Source organism: Stegodyphus dumicola, chromosome 2, assembly GCF_044657685.1.
Source record: "Stegodyphus dumicola isolate Sdum_Otavi_A_Nest chromosome 2, ASM4465768v1".
NCBI lineage: Eukaryota > Metazoa > Arthropoda > Arachnida > Araneae > Eresidae > Stegodyphus > Stegodyphus dumicola.
The window spans coordinates 133,962,244-133,983,713 of record NC_140769.1 but is presented as its reverse complement, the minus strand read 5'-3'; the positions used below and the strand labels follow the sequence as shown (position 1 = coordinate 133,983,713).

Here is a 21,470-nt window from a genome sequence, read left to right as displayed (position 1 = left end):
CTCGAATATTCGCGAGTGTGCTACCGTTACACCACGAAGGCATGGCGAAAGGAGGGAGAAAATGCCTATCATCCTACATTTAAACCATAAGGCCCACTTCGGTTGGCTAGGAGGGCTGAAGGGCTGCGCCCGATAACCGCCACCTTGTAGGTTTTCTCTGCATAAAGCTGCTAATATCCTCACAACAATTGTTTTCTAATTTGTCAACAACAACCTTTGTAAAAAATATGAGCATTTTTATGCTGAAGAGCCGCTGTGTAAATAGGATTTTAATTGTTACTCAAAGGATTATCAAAGAAAATGAAATTTCTACGTATGCAATGGTGTCCCAACATAAAAGTCCCTTACCTGTGTTAGGTTTGCTTTAACAAGCTAGAAACTGATTTCATATGATATCACACTCAGTTTAGGTTCGATATTCCGATGCGGCAACGCACGCAAGGGCAAAGCCTGCTTAAGCAAAGGAATGCTTTTATGAGAGGGCATTTTAAGAAAAATTGGATCGGATTCACATTACACATAGTGGAAACCAACCTTGCTGGTACGGGTTCGTAATCGATTGAATTCATAAGTTCGATAATAGGTTAAAAAAATTTATCAGAACTCTGGAAGTTTTCCTCAGAGATTTTCGTACAAGTGTTCACAATACCACGCTATATAATCAGTAGTTATACTTGAAACTACTAAAAATGTTAGATACAACGCAATACAAAGAGCATCTAAAGAGAAAGATAATCTTAGTTCAACCGGTCGCACAAGATATTTCTATCATTTTCTGCTTCTCGAAATTAATGGGAAACAATACGAGGAGGGAATTACGGTTACAGTTAACATAATGTTCAATTACATTTATTCAATTTCAATACAAATTACCGTGATATGCATTTACGTAATGTTAAGTGCACGTGCTCCTGTATTCTTACTTCTCTAACGTAGCTTTCTCTTAAAATTTGTCTCGAGCTATATTGCACGGAAAATTACAACAATTTTAATTATAATTCTACTAAAATTACCTATATAAAAATAAAATTCATAATATATATGTAAAATATATAAAACACGATGGCTGTGCTCTATGCGAACAAGGAACCTCTAATTAACTTTCCGCAATTTCAGGATCTACACCCTAGACCAGTACTTTCGAGAATATTCGAGCCTATTACGTAACCGCTCCTATAAATAGACAACTCGCGCCATTTTTTGCGTAAGACGAGACCGCTTTCTTCTTCTGCTGTTAAGACCTATGCTGTTGCTCTTCTCATCTGCCTCCCTTTGTTCGAATAATATGAAGTAGTAAACTTAAAGTTAAACTTACCTGGGTAAAGAATAATGATTTGCCATTTGAATTGAATAAAGATGTGGAATCAAAACAGCTAACTTCTTCTGTGTCATAATTTTATGTCAAGCTTCATTCATGTGCCCGACTGCCAAAATATTACATATATATGAATCAACTCGTTTAGAAACACATAGCAGTGTAAGAATTAGCTGCTAATAATTGATAGGTTATCGTGAAAAAAAATTTTTTTAATCTTTGATCGCCAATGGTGAACTTTCTTACGAATTATATCATCTACGGAGAAATATCTGGCGAAATTTGAAAATTTTGTGAAATCTCCGAAACAAATCACCAAATGAAGTATGTATTAATTTCAATTTCTGACATTCAATGGGATAGTGAGCAGTGACTCCAACTACCGTCGATGTGCCAAGCCGTGACGCCGATGAGCTGCTGTCAATCGTAGGCTGCATTCAGGACAGCGGACTAATAGGCCGCCTTTATGAGGTCCTCTGGCCACGGTAAACTGAGACACATGTCGTCCAGTTGCCATGGGCAACTGCTGAGCAATGCTGCCCGCTGTCTGGTTTCGATCACTTTTCGACTGAAGGGAGATATATCGGTCATCAGACACCGTTGGTTTCATTGGACGAGCACCAGCAACCTTTCCTACAGCTGTACCTGCCATTTGTAAGGCCAAACTCATGAACGAGCATTTTTATCAATTCCAAACTCTTGGACGACACACGTCAAATTACACCCCTCCTTAATAATGCCATCATTCTACCAGGTGTACAGGCGTCCTGATGTTTTATTAAAGTTATACTGCAGGTGTACTTTCACTTGCACTTGCAGAAGAATGGCTGTAATAGCGCCTTTTCTTGTTTTTATGTTGCCTTGCACTGCGTGTGCTTAGTGTGCCTTGAAGTACCCTCTGGCATCATGGTGCTGATATTGCATCACCTTTCTGCTGAATAGGCTTTTCACTGCATTGGTCTCAAAAAGTCCTTTTCAACAGTTTCATGGTTGTAGATTATAAAATGAATTTGTTGTTTGAGTATTGCGCTGTAATACATATATGTATTTAAAGACAAATGAGAGTTCGGGGTTGGAAGAACTTTGTAAAATCGAACTTCTAGAATTCAGTGGTCTTAACCATTTGTCACTGGTTGATGCTTCAGTAATTTTATTATTTATGGGTGTAGATAATTTTATGAACATTGTAGGGTTTATATTTATTTTAACTAACATTTATTTTAAGTTTAAACTATCTTTTCTGTCAAGCCTTACTTTCCCCTGGAATTGCCAATGCCAGAGTATGTAAATTTTAGTAGAACGCGCAAAGTATTCAGATTTTCAGCGGAAGTAATTTGATTTAAATAGAAGGGAAACAAGTTCGAATGTGTGCTTTTCTTGCTTCACGAGCGTGAAGGTGGCTAGGTAGAAATTGAAGAACCGCGCGTTTCGGCCTGTGTGCGTGCCTCGGCAGACAGTTGAATCTTTCAACTTAATATGCAGAAGTTTGCTGAAATATCAGCGGTATCTTAGAACGCGGTTAGGTTAGTTACGTTAGAGAGCCTCGTAGTTAGTAACTTGTTATTATTCATTTTTAGTTTCTTCGCCGGGTCGGCGTAGTTTGTGAGCGTCAAGTGCACGCATCTGTAACTTCTAAAGTAGAATAAAAAGGGAGTTAAACCCTTCTTAAGAGTTTTGTGTACTTTCCAGTTCCTAGCAGTCACTATTATTGTTGCGTGTAGGTTGGGGCCGCGCAACACCACAACCTTATGAAGATTTTTCTTTTTTCGAATGGTGGCCCACGCTCATAAAGGTGCATGTGCCTTTATTTAGTATCAAAATTATGAAAGCGTTCTTTTTTTGCTTTTTAATCAATATTAGCTAGCTATTGCCTGCACTATAGCTTCAAAATAGAAGAAAAAAGTATTCATCTATTGTGTTGGGTTTTGAACTTTCGACTGATACCTCTGCATCTCATTCAGCTCTGCCGTTCAGATCTCGAAAATGTTATCTTTGTATCTTTCCTCTTTTGCTATTTGCTAAATACATGATTGCAACAGAGGGATAAACATTTATTGGCAAATTATTCATCGTTTTTTGTATCTATCCGCAATTCCTGGTCGCGGATAACGCACAAGTACGGAAATTTGTACAATCTTTTTTTAACCTGCTTATTATCACAAAAATGATAAAAGGCAATTGGATTAATTTGCCTCTACTCGCAATGAAAGCATGATTAAATAACATTCAAAATGCACAATAAATTTATGAAATTTTGAAGCATTTTAGTTTAAATCTTATTTGTATTGCGTGCGTAATATTAATTTGAAATGTTATTAGAAAAAAATCTTGTATATATGTTATACGAATACTTCTAGACATAATATACGAATTAACTCACCTATTACTTATAAGACGGCTTTAAATTAATTTTAAATTCCTTAAGCATGGAAAACTGTCATCTCAATGCTGAGAATCATTAAAAAGTTATTTATTTAGCTCATAATTTAAGAACACATAAGATGAGTATATTGATTAATGTTAAACTAAATTATTCTCAAAATCCGTATAATAGTTTCCTTTAATTATAAAAATGAACATGAATTTTGTTTTAATATAAGCTTTTGGATCTCACAGCGCAGATAAACATCACAACCCGAGAATGATTTTGGATTACAGTACCAAAGCCTGCGTTGTTGCATTTTATAGGATTTATGGGTTAATATTAAAGTATCTTTTAAAAAATTGGAGAAAAACGTACGTGCAAAAATCCATTATCAGACGAAGAAACAAGTTAAACACATTTAACTTCCTCTTATCATCGAGAGGAAGAATAAGTTATGAAATTTTGTGAATACGGAAATACTATATTTATGATACTTTGAATTACATGAAATTTTTCATGTAAAATTTATGAAAACAGCATTAAATTTTGCAATTCTAAGACAAAATTACCACCTAATAAATTATTTTTCAGTGAAAATTCTCAAACTTTCGCTACAAGAATGTTTTAACGCTACTAAAGGAATTACTGCCGAAAGCCATCTTTATAATACATTCAGACAATAAACAGTTGTAAATGTGATCTTGCTCTGAGCAGTTGTTGGTACTTTATTAATTAAATTGGGATTAAATAAAATTTTTTCCTTACCAAAATTCCCCTTCGTTGAGATTCCGACAGTTCAACCTCTGTATATCTTCTGAAATGACGTTCTCCCATTCAGATGAGCTGAAATGTAAGGCATTAATGAAGAGTCATAATACTACTAAAAATCTACATTTGGTGTTCGAAAAAGAAAGCTACAGGCTTTATTTCCTGAAACATTGACTGAAGATGTATATTTTCAAGCATGAAGTTTCTCGAAATAAAATAGGAAAATTTTCTGACACTTTATATTGTCCTGTAACATGCGTTAAATAAGATTTGGTACCAATACTTCAAAAACAAGCACTATGACATTCAACAAACAGAGCGCTCTGGAGGGCCTACTGATGTTGATGATGCTCGCCTGTGAGAACTTGTGGAAGAAGATCAGTATGCAATCACTCGAGAGCTTGCTAAGGAGTTAGACGATAGTGCCATGTTCATTAGTTCATCTATGCATCGCATAAACTTAACGTAGAAGTTCAATCACTGGGTGCCGCATGAGCTGACTCAAGCAGATAAGGACAGATGTGTTCGGCCCTGCAATAATCTGCTCGAATATGAACGCGAGGACAAAATTCTGAACCAGATCGTCACATTGGGTTAAAGCTCATGTGGGTTTTATTGGAAATGAAAGGGCCGACGTGCTCGCTAAACCGGCTATTGCTGATGAAAATGCAATCTATTTTGAAACCTCTATTATAATGTTTGGAAAATTCAATGGGAAGAGTCTGAGAGGTGCGCGGGATTTCTCCAAGCTAAAAAAATCAAAGGGGCATGAGTATTGTTAGTGATATTGACCTGAATCAATTTTTAACAGGGCACGGTCGCTTCCCTGCGTACCTCTCAAGATTTGGCTTACAGGCCACAGATTATTGCAATACATGTTGTGTAACTGGAGATGTTGAGCACTTCTTAAATCACTGTGCCTTATTTAAAGACTTGAGATTACAATATGGTCATAATAACTTGAGAGATTTTGATACTTTAGGGAAATTTTCTAAGTGTGCGATGATGATCATCAATAATAACAGGGAGGCATTTGGTGTTTTCGTCTAACAGATGTAACTGTCTTTATATCTTGACCTTTTGATCTTGAAGTATTGATTTTAAATTTTAATTTGTTTTTAGAGAATTGATTATATGTGATTTTACCAATTTGAATTCTATTGTAAATTTGGCCAATAATGTATGATGTTTTATTTGTTTTTGTTTTGGCAATTAATGCATAATATTTATTTATTATGGCTCTACCCTCTAAAGGTCCTTGGTAATAACTGATTAAGATTGATTTGATGTCCCTCTCATGTTGAAAGATGAGGCCTCTGTTATTCTGTAGTTTTGTGTAATTTTTCATATTACTTAATAATTTCCTTAATTTAATTAATATTTTTAATTTAAATTAGTAGGGTTTAAATATGTTTGAAAACTAAATATGTAATGGACTATCTTTTTTAATTTTATTTTATCTTTTAACTGTATCTGCTTTGGGTATGCTGCGTTAACCATTAGGCCGATTATTATCGGCCAGGAGGGTTGCAGCATACTCGTAAACTAACCAACTAACTAACCAGATCTTCACTTGTGATGAAACATGGACTTACTTCAACAAAACAGGCCGAAAAAGGGGTTGCTCTGCGCCCGGTGAGCCCGTCGGCATGTCGCAAAGCACAATTTGACTAACAAAAAGATCATGCTTTTTGTTTGGTTGGATTGCAGTGGTATTATCCACAAAGAGTATCTGCAAAAAGGTAAAAGCCTCGACAGTAAGGTGTACAGCGAGATGCTAGGTCGTGTTGACGCTGCTATCAAGGAAAAACGTTGAACTGAGTTCCAGTGCAAAAAGTTAATGTTCCATCAGGATAATGCAAAACCACATGAGTCTGCATTCACCGGCTGGACTCTGTATGGACTCGAATGGAATCTTTTGCCACACCCACCATATATCCCCGACATCGCTTCCTTGGACTTCTACCTTTTTCTCACACCTGCAGCTATCTCTTGCTGGTGCTATCTTCCATTCTGCGCTGGACGTCCGAAATGAGGCTGATCTGTTTTTGGACTCGCGGCCACCAAGTGTCTGGGGCGAAGGCTTTGGAAAACTACCAAAACGTTGGCAGAAATTAGATTTGGGTGGTGATTACTACCCGCACTAAAAGTACTGCTTTCATGTTTTTTTTTTTTTCCCAAAATTTAATAAGAATTTTTTTTGGCGGAAAACTTTCGTTACAACCAGATATGAAAAATAAAGCAAAATCATACTTTTGCTCGCAAAATTTGCAAAAATATTCTAAAATAAATATACTGATTTTAAATACCCATTATTGACCAAAATTTAGCATTAGCCGCAAAATTTCACACCAAAATTCCATAACCAGGTTTATGGAGTTATAGCAAAAATAAGTTGCTTGCTCCAGCGATTAACGAGTCTGTATATGGTAAAATCAGCATTCGCTGTTAATTTTGTGACTGGTCCTATTTAGTAACATCTTTGAAGCTTTTGTTTGCATTTACCTTTTTAAAACAAAGTGAACACTTACTAACATTTTACATTTACAGAACACTCCTATCTCCAGTGATGGAACATCTTCTATAAAATTTTCTACCTGATTTTGAGAAACTTAGAAATGAGATATCTGTATCTAGTATCATTACAACATTCTAAAGAGTTAATAGAATTTAAAAAGTTTGATTTAAAAAGTTAAAGATTTAAAACGTTAACTTAAAAAAGTTTGCATTTGTAAATTAACCCTAAACTTTACGTATCCAAAAAGAAAAAAAAAAAAAAAAAAAAAAAAAAAGATTCACAATATAATTTTTCAACAATACGTACTCTTTTGACCAAGACCCAACATATTCTGATAACGTTGGAAGAGGATTCCTTAATTTTACAAGTTGAATCTGGTCACCATTTATGGTTTCAACCTATGATTAAAGAAGTAAAATGCTTATATTATTACGAAATTATGCTATTAATGCAAATAATTGCAAATATTTCTTAAATAAATAAATATGTGTATACTAAATTATTTTTTAAGATTTCATGCATATTGAAATTTACAGCCTGTAAGTAACTCTGTTATTGCAAAAGGTAGCACTCTCAGGACAGGAAACTGGCAACAACATTTTATTTTTTTCAGAGCTCCAATTCCGCGGAATCGAGGGGCTCCACTAGTCAAATCCCAGGCTTCCGATGGTCCAAATAAAAATTCGACATATGATACATGTCAAAGAGAATGACATGCAATGCGTTGCAAAACGAAACCGTTTTCTAATGGAAATTGACATTTAGGCAACAAAAATTATACATAACGGAGCACCTTTTTCAGTTGAAGAAAATTGGAAGAGATTATTTTCCATAAGAGAAAACTGATTGGATAAAAAATTTGCTCGAGTAGTACGATAAATCAGAAGACTTGCCACTGAAGGACAGGGAACAACTTATCAACAGATTCGATGTTAAAAAACTTAAGAAAAGGCAGCTTCCAAATTTTTAGTTGCAGATGCATACAGAAGAGCTAGAAATTTCTCAACAGCTATAAACATTTTAATGCCATTAGAAGCAATGTCTTTAATTTAAAAATCTTTCTCACCGTATATGCAAAAAAAAAAAAAAAAAAAAAAAATACGGAAACAAATAAATGCAGTATATGAAATAGATCTACGTGCAACATTATAGAATATTAAATTATAGAAGAATTATATAATAATAACATTATAGAAGAATTCGACAGTTTATGTAAAAACGTGAACCACAGCCCAGTCTTTAAATATATTGCAAGTAGATGTGACACCTGAAGCACGAGTTAATGCTATAAATATGTAACTCACATTCATTTTATATTAATTTTTTAATAAAAAATACAATACTTTTCTTTCATTCTCCTTACGTAGTGTACACTGCGCAAAAAAAAAAAAAAAAAAAAAAAAAAAAAAAAAAAAGGAACAGTTCTATATCTCCCGTTTTACGGGTGCTGGATGTATATTTAATACTAAAAAGTTCCGGCGGTCCTACAAAATGACCGCTGTCTTAAATATTATAAATTCTAATTAAAATGCTTTGTGTAAAGGTGTCTGCTATTTCAAACTGAATTACCCAGGGCAGGCGGCGAGGACGCCCCTTTGCTTACAGCCCCACAGGGTCTCCCCCTTCTACTTGCTTAATTGCTTAAAGTAGAGTGCAATGAAGGAAACCACTGGCGGTACATTTCTTAAGAGCCACCGCTAGCTCAATAAATAAAGGTCATTTAAACAATAAAATGTTAATTCACATGTCAAATATCTCTTTGTACACAACATTTCTTGTGTAGATCTTTCCATCATTTTTAAGCTCGCCTTGCAGAGGACCAACCATTAGTTTTAATTTTACGTCCGTTCTTTCACGAACTCTTGAACAGGCAACATAAAGTTAACCGTGTCCAAATGCAGGCTCAGGTAAAAAAAAATGCCAACACGCTTAAGCGTTTGGCACTGAGACTAATCGATGGTCATAGCAAAGGCAAGTTTTACAGGATATGGTCTACGTCTCAATTGAAAGGCAACCCTGTGGCGTGGCAACTTAACCCCATTGGCTAGTACAGTTACGCAAGCAACCCATGAACTATCGCCGCATATAATAAAAGATATTTATTTATTTCATTTTATTTGTTTTTTCATCTTTGCCGGTTTTTGCCGGTTGCATATTTCCGGATTCTATTTTATATAGATGTTAAATTTATTTATTAAATGTTAATTGCACGTGCTCTTGTATTTTTAATTTTTCCGGCTTAGCTTTCTCATAATATGCGTCACGCGCTGCACTGCACGGGGAATAAAGCAATTTACAGTTACGCAAGCAACCAATAAACTATCGGCGACAAACACTTAAGCCGGTTATATAGAGAGAGACTTGCATTTTTTTTCTTTTTTTTCTTTTTTTTTTTTTTTTTTTTTTTTCTTTTGCGTTATTTATTTTCTCAGTATTTAAATTTAGGTTATGATTTTTACAATAATCTTGTTACTGACAAATGTTTTATTTCACTATTAAGTTTTTGCGAACGGTAGCAGTTGTTCATGCTTTATATTTCAGTAGAATAGCGTTCTTAGCCGCACTGTGCTGCAGGCAATCTTTCTATTAAAGAAATTTCTTGTTTTAGAACATCAATAAAGTTTTTATACAAAGCTGATGTCTTTATTTCAAGGCAACTTACTGGGCCGATTGACGAAATTCAAATTGCGTTTTTCATGTCTCGAAAGCACTACTTAGGATGTGTATTAGATTTACATATAGCATTGTTCTAATATACTGTATTTTGACATGCAAAATCGGACTTTTTTCTGAAATGACATGCTCTTTTTTTTTCCATATTTTGATTCTACGACTCAAATTATGCCAAACTGCAAAGTTTTGTAAAAATCGCACGAGTAGTTTCTAAACACGTTAGCTCTCAAACTTTTAGCTCCTCAATGTTAATTCAATTTGGTATCTATTTATTAATATCACCTTTTTTTATTACACTTACTTGATTCCTTCTTTCACAGTTCAAAATTTAAGTTCATGCCAAATAAAATTACAAAAAAATTTTTGAATATACCAACCATATAATTAACCAAAATTAACCTATACAGTTTTTACCATCCTCTTAAAGTAGATGTATTTCTAAGCATATCTGCAAAAAATTATGGATTTTTATTCAAAATTTTCGAAGTTATACGTGAATTTATATATTGGCGCGTTTTGAAATTTGGCATATTTGTTGAAAGTGATAATAACATCTAATGTGGTTTACGCACTTTGTTAAAATTACTTGAAAATAGGAACAAAGTGGCTTTTTTTACCCCTCGTGCACAATGTAAAAAGGGAAAGGAAAATAGGTTGCTATAAATTAAGAAGTTCGCCAAGAGAATTATTTTTGGTGCAAACTGAAAAAAATACGCCAAGATATTTTTTTTTTAATTTCTCCGTAAATTTCGCACGAAATTTTACAAAATTTAATATTTAGGCATAATTTGAGTCATAGAATCGAAAGATGGGAAAAAATTGTCATGTTATTTCAGAAAAGTCCGATTTTGTGTCAAAATACCTATATTAGAACAAAACTATAAGTAAATGTAATCCCAAGTCGTGCTTTCGAGATATAAAAAACGCAATTTGAATTTTGTTAACCGGCCCAGTAGAGCGGGAGATATAGAACTGTCCCCCCTTTTTTTGCGCAGTGTACCTAGAACATACTGATCAACTTTAAATATTATTTTAAAATATATATTTCAAAGAATAGGATGGGATTCCCCGAAAAACTTCACAGTTCTAAGAGTTCCGTGAGTTGACAAAGTTTGAAGACCATTGATACGTACAGACGAATCTTAGAAAATCCCCGTTTTCTTCACCGCATTTAAGATATATGTTTTTAGGGCTAGGGTTGGATTTCCCCAAAAATCTTTTAGTTCTAAGGGCTACGTGAGCTGACAAAGTTTGAAAACCCGATTCACGATTTTTCTGAATTAGTTCCTCAGAAAAAGTGAAGTCCAAAATATCCCGCCTGCTGTTAATCGTGTTAAAGCTGTAGGTTGGTTTTATTACGAACCAAACTGTAACAACATGTTTTGACAATTTGATGATATTCTGCCCTTCTATTAAAACATTTGTTTTCGTTGAGAGTTCACGATGTTCTCTGACAACTCTGTAAGTTGTTAGCGGTGGTTAACTTATGCAGGCTGCTTTGAGTGACAGCATGTTATCTCTGACATCATCCTTTTTAAATCTTCCTCAGACAGATATAAAGCATTCATTTTGTTCCTGATTCGGAATATTGCTCGATAGCTTATAGAACAGTTCAACCATCTGAAATCATTGCCTAATGGTAACGGTGCTGCACAGTGTGTGTTTCGGTTTTCATCAGTAAAGTTTCTTAGCAGGAAACACAGCAGCTTTCGTCATCATTATGAGAAAGTATCGTATTCTCCCCTTGCATTTCTCGTGATATGGTGTAAGTGGTTAGCACATCCAGCTAGCAATGGAGTTCGGATTCCGGTGAGGGCACAAGTTGATTTTCCATGCTCCCTATTCCTAAAATCTTCATAAAACCTACAGCCTACGAATAAAATTTTTCTACCGAAAAGTTTTAGTGGAAACAACTAAAAATTTGCATACTTTTAGAAGAATCTACCAGAAGAAGTAATTGAATAGAGCATCATTTACTGCAATAGCGTACGTTATGGTAAGATGTTTCTCTACGTAATATAGTGCTACGAAATGCCCAGCTGCGGCAAGATAGCTTCCCCCCCAAAGCGGGGCTAGGGTTGCCAGAAAGTAGCAGGGAAAGGCAGGGTTTGCCAGGTTCGGGGAAACAAAAACTTTTGACACTTCAAGTTAATACTTACGATGTCATGATTTAAATTTAATGCAATATTAAGCATTTTCTCAATATCAATAAAAGAATTAAGGTAGCATTAATATATCATGTCATTTATACTAACCTGAAACAAAGAAGTTGCCAACAGCAGCTATATATTTTAAATGCTGACATTAATGAAATTTTCGGCATCACCTTTCGAAATTAAGCAGATTTTTGTCTCCAGTGCTGAAGACTGTTGCCGCTCGGAAAAATGAGTGCGAAAAGTAGCGTTTTGAGAATTTTTAATTAATATGTCCGCTAATTAAAGTCGTACGAAGATGAGAATAGTCGAAGTGGCTTCCCACGAATTTGGGGGAATCCGGGGTTACCTTTCTCGAAGCTCAATTCTGTGTCGTTCCGGAGGAGATAATGCCAGAAACAAACAGACAGACAGACGAACGTGCACAGGTTTTAATATTATAGATCTTTATAATAATACAATTAACACTTTTTATTATTAAAACAGTAATTAATTAAGTTCATTTTATTATACAAGAATTTAATTAATATGTCACACGGCCACTGAATGAGAGTGCTGAACTCTAAATTGTTTTATATAATTATCATATTTTGATATTTAATTTTATAAGCTTCTTCGAAATTTCATTTGCATTAGAGAACTCATATTTAAGATACGAAAAATTTCATTTGTCATGCTCAAATGATTTAATTGTTTCTGAATTCACTAACGTATTACTCAGAAACGATTTGCAATTACCCAGTATGCTACTTAAAAAGTGAGTACTTATTTTTCTAGGGTATGTAAATTCAGTAATTTAGCTTACCTTATCAATACAAAGCACCCTGTAATTTGTCGTTAAAAGAATTCCATTAGCTAACTTGTCTGGTTGGTTCCGTGACTGAAAATAGATTTACATTTTTAATTCAAAAACTTAAAAAATCAAAATGATAAAATTTGTCACAAGCTATAATTTTTTTCATTACCCGAAATAATCAAAATTTTTAGAAAAAAGGCAAATATTATTTAAATACAAAGTCATGCTTATTTAATATTACTAACACTATATAATATCTACTTAATCTATATAATTACGCTTACTACTAATATCGAATTACGTTTTAATTTTTATTATAATTATTTGATATGCCACTTTTCGCTAGTATTTCTTCAAACGTACCCTGAAGATTAATCCTATTTCAAAATTCAAACCGAAGTTTTGTATTAGCCTGAAGTTTAAAAAGAAAATCGTGCCTGATGTTATATAAAGCTGAACTTTGCTGCCTGCCATTGCTAACAAACAAATAATTTTGAAGCCAAACGTCCACGTTTTACTTCCTTGTACTATGTAAAGGTAGTATTGTAATCGAGAAAAATTTCAGGTATCATATTTTCAAAGAAAATGTCCATTCTGACCGCTTTCAAATCCATTTAGAAAATGGTAGTGGTTTAATTTATATTGTAATTATTTTTTTCTCCCCCCCCCCGCGCGTTACATCTGTACGTATAGATAAAATAAAGGACTCCTTTTTTTTTTTTTTTTTTTTTTTTTTTTTTTCGAAAACGAATTGTAAAATGGATATTAAATTATTTTAAGATTAGGTTAGGTTAATTGATCAAGGTAAAACAAATCGACAGTTATCTACTTATGAGAAGGGATGCTTTCGTGTAGAGCTTTTTAAGGAAAGACTGACTCGTATCAATGATATACACTGGAGAAACAACGAAACCTCCTATGCAGGCGGCCAGTTCTTCTGGACTTCTTACCGCTCGGCCACTAAATACCACATTATTAAAACTCTTTCCTATTTACAGTTTCGTGGGTAATCTCTTTCCTATTTACCGTACGTATCGTGGTTCAAAATACGCATTTCTGCAATTATTTTCCTAATATTAGTTGTTGTTGTTTTTTTTTTTTCGCAGATGTCAAATAAACTGGCCAATTTCGGATTCTATGTAATTATTTTTTAATTTTTACTATAATTATTTGATTTTTTTTTACTCCAATTTTCGCTAGAATTTCTTTAAAAGTATGCTGCAGAGTAATCTTTTTCCGGAATTCAAACCGAAATTTTGTATTACCCTAAAGTTGAAAAAAAAGTTCTCGATGTTACATAAAGTTGAATTCTGCTGCCTGCCATTGCCAACAAATAATTTTGGGCCAAGCGTCCGCTTTTTATTTCCTTGTACGAAGTAAAGATAGTATTGTAATCACGAAACATTTCGGGTATCATATTCCAAAGAAAATATCCATTTTGACCGCTCTCGAATCCATTTAGAAGTCCCCCCCCCCGTGAAATCTTCACGTACAGATATAATAAAGAAGTTCCTCCCGCCAAAATGGATTGTAAAATGGATATTAAATGGATTCAGAAGGAGTTTTTTGGTGACGCCTGTACGTACGTATGAATTTATCTAGCATAACTCAAAGATGATTATCCATAAAAAGTTGATATTTTGCATATGGGACTGCTATAATATGTAGTTACGCACCTCTCTTTTGTTGCAATCGGCATCGGCTTAATGAGGCTGCCATTTGTTTACATTTGAAACTCTTAGCAGAATACAGAATTAAGTCAGTTGGTGCACCAACTGTGGTGTCTTTCTGCCAGTGTGACCAAAAATTCACTTTTAGTTTTGTGCATCAAAAATGTTGTTTTCCTGCCCTTTTGCCGAATTGCTTGTTTTTGCGTAGAAACTCTAATAATTTTTTTTAATGTTTTTAACTGTATTTGGTGTTCAAGGATTTTCTGATAATTTTTAATGCAGATGCTTTGAGATTTTATACATTTTTACCTTTCTGTGAAATGCCATGTATATATAGAGAGAGACTGATAGATTGATAGAACACAACGTTTATTTGGCTGCACACTACAGCTATTTGTGTTACTAACTTCGTTTCAAATAAATTCTCTCCGAAACTCCGAAATGTTGAGATAAATCCTCAACAGCAAAATTGTTGGTGTGAACACCACGAAAATGTCGCAAATTTTCACTATTTATCTCTCAACCGCCCAGCGTATTTTGCCTTTTCTCCTACAGCAGAATTACTTTTGAATCCTTCGCTCTAAAAACGTGTGTGCCTCGAAATTTACGAACCTACTTAGACATGATACACTAAGTCATGATGCAGACATGATACACGAAGTCATGATGCAGACATGATACACTAAGTCATGACACTCTCAAGGCATGATACACTAACTAAGTCAGCATGCAGTTCCACATTCTCAGACACATAAGTCTACTCCTAAAACTTATATAAGTCCCTATTACAGACACTTATCAAATAATGTACAATCAAATGTATTTAACATTTCCTCTTCTGTATATGCATAATACTTAATTTTTTATTTTTATTTTTTTTATTTATTTATTTTTTTTTTATTTTTATTTTATTTTATTTTATTTTATTTTTTTCCTATGAGCCTGTATTTTAATCCTATTATTTTGTAACTGTATTTTTGTATCTGTATATTTAATTTGTATTTTTATTTTATTGTGAATGTGCAAAATTACCATAGCAAATTGCAACAACAAATGTCAAAACGGTAAAACGAATGCAATCTGCCCTTGTATGGCCATGTAAATGCTCTTGTTAACATCCTAAAAAGCTCCCGAGGCGGCCTCTTGAGGCCTCAGGGAGTTGTTCCTTGTTAGTGGAGGGCGCGGGACACATGCCTGTTTACCTCTGTTAGACATCAAGCATCCCCGTCCTCCGTTACCAACCAACCAACCTACTTAGACCTTAGGGTTTTGCATATAATTGCTATCTTTTCTCACCTTTGTTTGTTGCTGGACAATGCTTGTGGTAACAGAGGTTGTTTTGAGCAGCCTTCCCAGTACACGTAAACAAGAAGTAGGATCTTGTCGAATGTTGAATGTTTCAATGATGCCACCCATCAAATCGGCAAGTCCATCTTGAGAACAAGCGTATTTGAGAGCTTCATATGAACCGTGTAGTCTGAAAAAGAATTGAAGATTACATAACTGCAAGTAAGGCAGCAATTATTTGTTTCACTAGGAAGTCAAACATTTTAAAGTTTTAAACTAATGCTGTGTGACACAGTATATAATGCAAGATCTTTTAATAATTAGACTCGAAGATACTACCTATTTTTATCTACAAACAGGAAACAATAAAATGATTCCCTTCTCTGTGCAACAACTAATAGCTATAGCATGACTTGATTTTGTTTTGTTTCTTCGCATATATTTAGCAGCCGTATGGAGCATCTAATATTTTGTCAAAATTACTTTAGGTTTCCAGTGGTGTGTACGTGCCCTTCAGTGGCTGGGTATTTAAAACCGCTGAACACTGGTAGTTTAATCCCAGGCTCAAAATCCAGTAAACAGGCTGATTGCATGGGCGTTTTTGGAATTTGCTGTGCGTGTAATATACACTGTTTGACATTGAAAATGCAACACCAAGAAGTAGTGGTCAGAAATGTATGCAAATTTTAGAGTAGACGCACGTCACTGAGTTATGCGAATGATGTGAAATGCGCAGCTCTCCGACGCACGTGAAGTAAGATATAAGGGAAGGAACGTGCAGAATGGGCAATATTCGTGTCGTTATTTCTGCCAAACGAATTATCGAAGAAAGTTGGTTTTTGTCCTGGAGGATATATGTAATATGAGAAAATGCTAGGCCGCCATCAACAAAGACCCTTCCAGAAGATATACGATTTTACGAAGGGTATGGTGATCGGATTGAGAAGGGCGTGTTGCTCCTTACGTCAAATCGCAGCTGATACCCACATGGATATGAGCACGGTGCATCGACTATGGCGAACATGGTTGGAACAAGGAAATGTGGGCAGAAGGAGGGGTGCAGGTGCAGCTAGAGTTACGTCAGCATGCGTGGATCGACGCATCCGCCGACAAGCTGTGGAAGTCCCGCAAGTCCCTTGTACCGCGATTCTGCAGCATGTACAAGATACCCTAGATGTTCCCATGTCGACCAGAACCATTTCCCGTCGATTGGTTGAACGTGGCTTGCACTCACGGCGTCCGTTAAGAAGACTGTCATTGACCCCACAGCATAGACGCCAATGTTTAGAATGGTGCCGGACTTGAGCGATGTGGATGACAGAATGGCGAAACGTCATGGTCTCAGATGAGTCACGCCTCTGTTTATCCAGTGACAGTCGCCGCATACGTGTGTGGCGTCGACGTGGAGACAGATCTTATCCGGCAGTAACTGTGGAACTCCCCATTGCGCGACAACGTGGCATAATAGTTTGGAACGCTATTGCCTACGATTCCAGGTCACCTCTAGTTCGTATTCAGGGCACTATGACGGCCCAACGATACTTGGATAATGTACTGAGGCCGGTGGCAATCTCATACCTTCAGGGGCTGCTTAATGCAATTTTTCAGCAGGCTAAAGCCCGACCACACAGTGCTCGCATCTGCCAATATGCTCTGCAAGGTATACAGATGCTTACCTGGCCACCGTACTCTCCTGACATGTCACCAATCGAACATAAGTGGGATGTAATTGGACGCCGTTTGAAGACTCTGCCCCTGCCTCGTTCAGAAGACAAACTGTGGCAAATGGTTGAAAGGGAATGGAGAGCCATCCCTCAAGACACCATCCGCACTCTTATTGACTCTATGCCTAGACGTGTTTCTTCATGCATCGCTGTCCGCGGTGGTTCTACATCCTACTGAGCCGACGCCGTTCTCGCTCTGTATTCTGACTATGATTTTGAAATAAAGATCGCTTATTGCTGCTTGCTGTCTCTGTCTTTTTTCCAAATTTCATCACTTTCTGACCACTCCTTCTTGGTGTCGCATTTTCAATGTCGAGCAGTGTAAATAACAACTAGCTGCCCATAGAGTAGTGTTTCAGCTATACAAGGATAGCAACTTGATTGTTAAAGGCAGCAGTTCAAAAATGAGATCGTCTAGAATTTAACAACCAATTGCCTACTATGATTTAACTCCCATTAAAAGGAGAATTGCTGGTGTTTCATTTGAAATCAGTGTTCGTTAAAAGTTTTGTACTTTTTTATACAGCCGCATTTGAAAGTTCGAAGTAAATCAATTACAGTTTGCTTGGAGATTATCGCTTATGCCAGGAATAAATGGCTGTTTAAATAGGGAAGTAATACTGCACACTGTACTGTAGTATTGCTTTTGACATAGCAAACAAAGTGGTTGTCGATTGTTGCCTCCAGGCACGCTAAGTGAAACGATTTGGTTTGGCTTATTTGATCATGGCAAAACACTCGAGGGCTATCTACCTAAGAAAGAGATACAATCGCAGAGGTTGTTAATGTCGAAGAGAAGTGACTCCAAGATCTAATGTTTAAGTATTTTCTAACTTGATCTGGCAACTACGAGTAAAAAAAAAAAGACGAAAAGCTAGCCGCTATTGACTGAGTGTGTCCTGGTTATGCTGATTATGTGATATGTATTTTAAGGTGCGGATGACAAGAGTGTCCATCCGAGTAGAATACTCATTTGTATGTAATTTCTGTTAACAGAAAAAACATTAAAGATGATACAGTCCACAATTTTTGTGAGTGAATTTCATGAATATTTGGTGTGATCAAATCTTATGATCCTATGACTCATATCCACGTTACGCATGGGAAAACCACTAAACTCCCATGCAGCCAGCCCGTTTGCCTTATATCAAGCCCACATCGAACTACCAGTGTTCAGCAACTTTACCACTGGTGGGCCAGTATGAAATGAAACATTTCACAGACAAGCTTGTTGTCTTCAACTGACCTTCGGGCATCTTTTACATTTGGATAAGTATGGCGATCTCAGATGAAAATATATAATTGTTTAAGTCTTAGACACAGAGCTGTTATTAATGAAAGACAGTGATACAGAAAAGCATGTATCGTATATAAGTATTCAATAGCTCGTTTTCAGTAATTTGTTTCATTCATTCAATAAAAATAGCATACTAATAATTAATTTTTGACATATTAAAATCAAATTAAAGTTTTAATACATACTTTATTTTTATTTTCTAATTTAAAGTCCAAATGAGCTTTGTCCCTGAAGGACTATTGTTTTCGTTTTCCGATTTTGCGTCGAATCACTTTGAATGTCCATTTCACTTTTCAAACTGTTGCCACCCAATATTATCGCCCTGTATTATATTTGAAGAAATTAAATACTGAAGAATCTGCATACATGTATGTATGTTTCTCGCATTGTGATAAAACAACGGTACCTAGAGCCATCCAATTTTGAATGATGTAATCCTACTGCGAACATGGGCATCTGGAAGCCCAACTTTGAAATTTGGAATTTGTTTTATCATCGATTTCATGTTTTGTAAAACTTTAACGAATTTTTGATTAAAAATTTCGAGGATTTCAAAGCGAGGAATGGCAACGTTGTATTAAAGGTAACACAAAAACGTTAAAGGGGCGCCTTAGTAGAGAAATATTAAGAATTCATCCCAATGAATGTCCATGATAAAGAGTCACCTTTTCGTCTTTTATACGGTAATGTTTGGCCAACGAATCAAAGAAACGAGGCGTTATGCAAATTCAAATTTAAATTAATTTCAAGTTTTAAAGAAGTATTCTGAGAAAAGTCTCTGTTTCTTCCTCATTCTACAACTATCATTCGCACTCTTGAGGCTAGTTATAGAATTTCCTTATTGTTAAATCTGAAAAACACCATACTATAAGAGGAATTTAATCAAACTATCAACATCAGCATTTCTTAAAATAGTTCGGGAAAGTGATGACAAAGACGTGAAAGCTACACAACCCAATAGGTACTGTTAGCAAAAGAATAGGATGAAATGAGTGAAGATGTTAAAATACAACTTGCTGAAAACAAGTGAATCTCAGATGAATGAATCAATTTTTAAAGACAGAAAACTTGCTTAAAATATGAGACTGATAACTTGCTTAAAATATATCGATAAAGATGATTTGCTGAAGAAATGTTATTCTGTAAATAGTTAGAGAGCTGCACTACCTCAAAGATATGTATATAATATAAACTACAAAAAATTACTTAGATATTTATATTATACCAATGAATGGTCCTAATATTCTTTTAATAGTCGGGCGTTTTTATTTCCTTGTACGAAGTACAAAGAAAGTATTGTAATCGCTAAAAGTTTCAGGCAGCATATTTCAACGAAAATATCCATTTTGAACGCTATCGAATGCAATTCAACGATGTTTTTGCGTGATATCTCTACGTAAGGACAGAATAAAAGACTCGTTTCCTCCAAAAAAAATTATAAAACTGCTTTAAAATTAATTCTGAAGAGAATTTTTCGTGGCGTCTGTATGAACGTACGTACGTATCGCGCATAACTCAAAAACGAGTAGCCTCAGAACGTTTAAATTTTGTATATAGGACTGCTATAACATGTAGATGGTCACCTCGTATTTTGGTTGCAATCGGCCTCACCAAACGTATATAAATATATTTATATATATATATCCACTCTGTTACCCGTCTCAGTGATCTCAGTTTCTTTACTCTTCTATGTTTGTAAATCGTACATTTTTTGCTTTAAAAATGATTGAATTATGTTGTTTTTATCTTCCGGTTAAGGTTTTTATGCCTTTAGTAAATCTGTGTGCAATATTTTTAGAATTATCAACAATTTTAAAGTTGTTTAAATGCCAAGCCTAATAATTTTTCTGATGGCGGCCATTGCTTGTTTACATTTGAAACAGCAGGATAGTGGATTTGTTGCCAATCTAGAGAAACTTATCTTCGTAACAATACAGATAACGCCTTCATTTATTATTGCCAATTAAATCATGCTTAATCCTTTCTGTAATTTTTTCGAGGAAATAAATGTTTAAGATTTACTTCGTAATTTTTAATATAGATATTTTGAGTTTTTATGTATTTTTGCCTTCTCGCGAAGTGAAAACTGAATTAATTGAATGAGAAATACTCAATCGTCTGTCAAAAACTGTTTCTTTTTTGTTTTGTTTGCTTAATTTCTTTTATATACATCATTCTAGCTTTATTATAGTATTTGAATAGAACATGTGGCAACGATTAGATAATTCTATTCTTTAAATGATATAAATTTTGTGCATTATGAGTTATAATATGAACGAAATATAATACTGTTAAGTGAATCTAGTGCCAGAGTGTCGCTATGGTAATCAAATACTAGAGTGAATTTTAAAGGATGCATTTATTCTATTGTGGTTTATGCGCTGTCGGCGAAGTAGATTTAATTCAATCCAATAAGTTTAAATGAAATGCAAGAAAAAATGCGTATAATTTAGCATTCCGTACAAGGAAGTCATGTGGTGTACACATCAGAATTTTTTTAATAGCCATTAGCCTTGCGTTCCTACAAGACCGGAAGTGGTAGCCATTTCATTATGGAAGTATCTAGCAGGTGTCCACTGTTACCTTCCATGAAGAGACGGACAGTGACAATCATGCCTTATCCGGGATTCGAACCCAGGCCCATCGTTACGGCAGTCAGAGTCGCTAACCACTATATCGGCTGGGCTGCCAGTGTTCCTAATATGATGGGCAAGGAAAATGATTGATTAAAATTAACAAAAGATGGGAATCCAGAAATGTTCATGTGCCCTGTTTTATTCATAGGGAATATTCGATAGCTAAATATTTCGCCTGTTCTTAATGAAGTAAAATTAGTTGTAAAATGTATCAGTGCTATTAAAGGTAATATCAAATAACAGCGTCTTTTGAAGCTATTTTGTGCAA

At 35.1% G+C, this 21,470-nt stretch overlaps 1 protein-coding gene across 3 annotated transcripts in view; it reads right to left on the bottom strand.

Annotated features, from left to right (window-relative positions):
* Nucleotides 1–21,470, bottom strand: part of CalpC (calpain C) — a 159,458-nt gene that overhangs the window by 41,186 nt on the left and 96,802 nt on the right. For all 3 annotated transcript variants that reach the window (XM_085811133.1, XM_085811134.1, XM_035367714.2), the window contains 4 exons: nucleotides 15,555–15,735; nucleotides 12,598–12,672; nucleotides 7,273–7,364; nucleotides 4,446–4,523 (listed from right to left, as the gene is read on the bottom strand). In XM_085811133.1, the coding sequence (XP_085667259.1) occupies nucleotides 4,446–4,523; nucleotides 7,273–7,364; nucleotides 12,598–12,672; nucleotides 15,555–15,735 (426 nt within the window). The remainder of the gene's footprint in view (nucleotides 1–4,445; nucleotides 4,524–7,272; nucleotides 7,365–12,597; nucleotides 12,673–15,554; nucleotides 15,736–21,470) is intronic.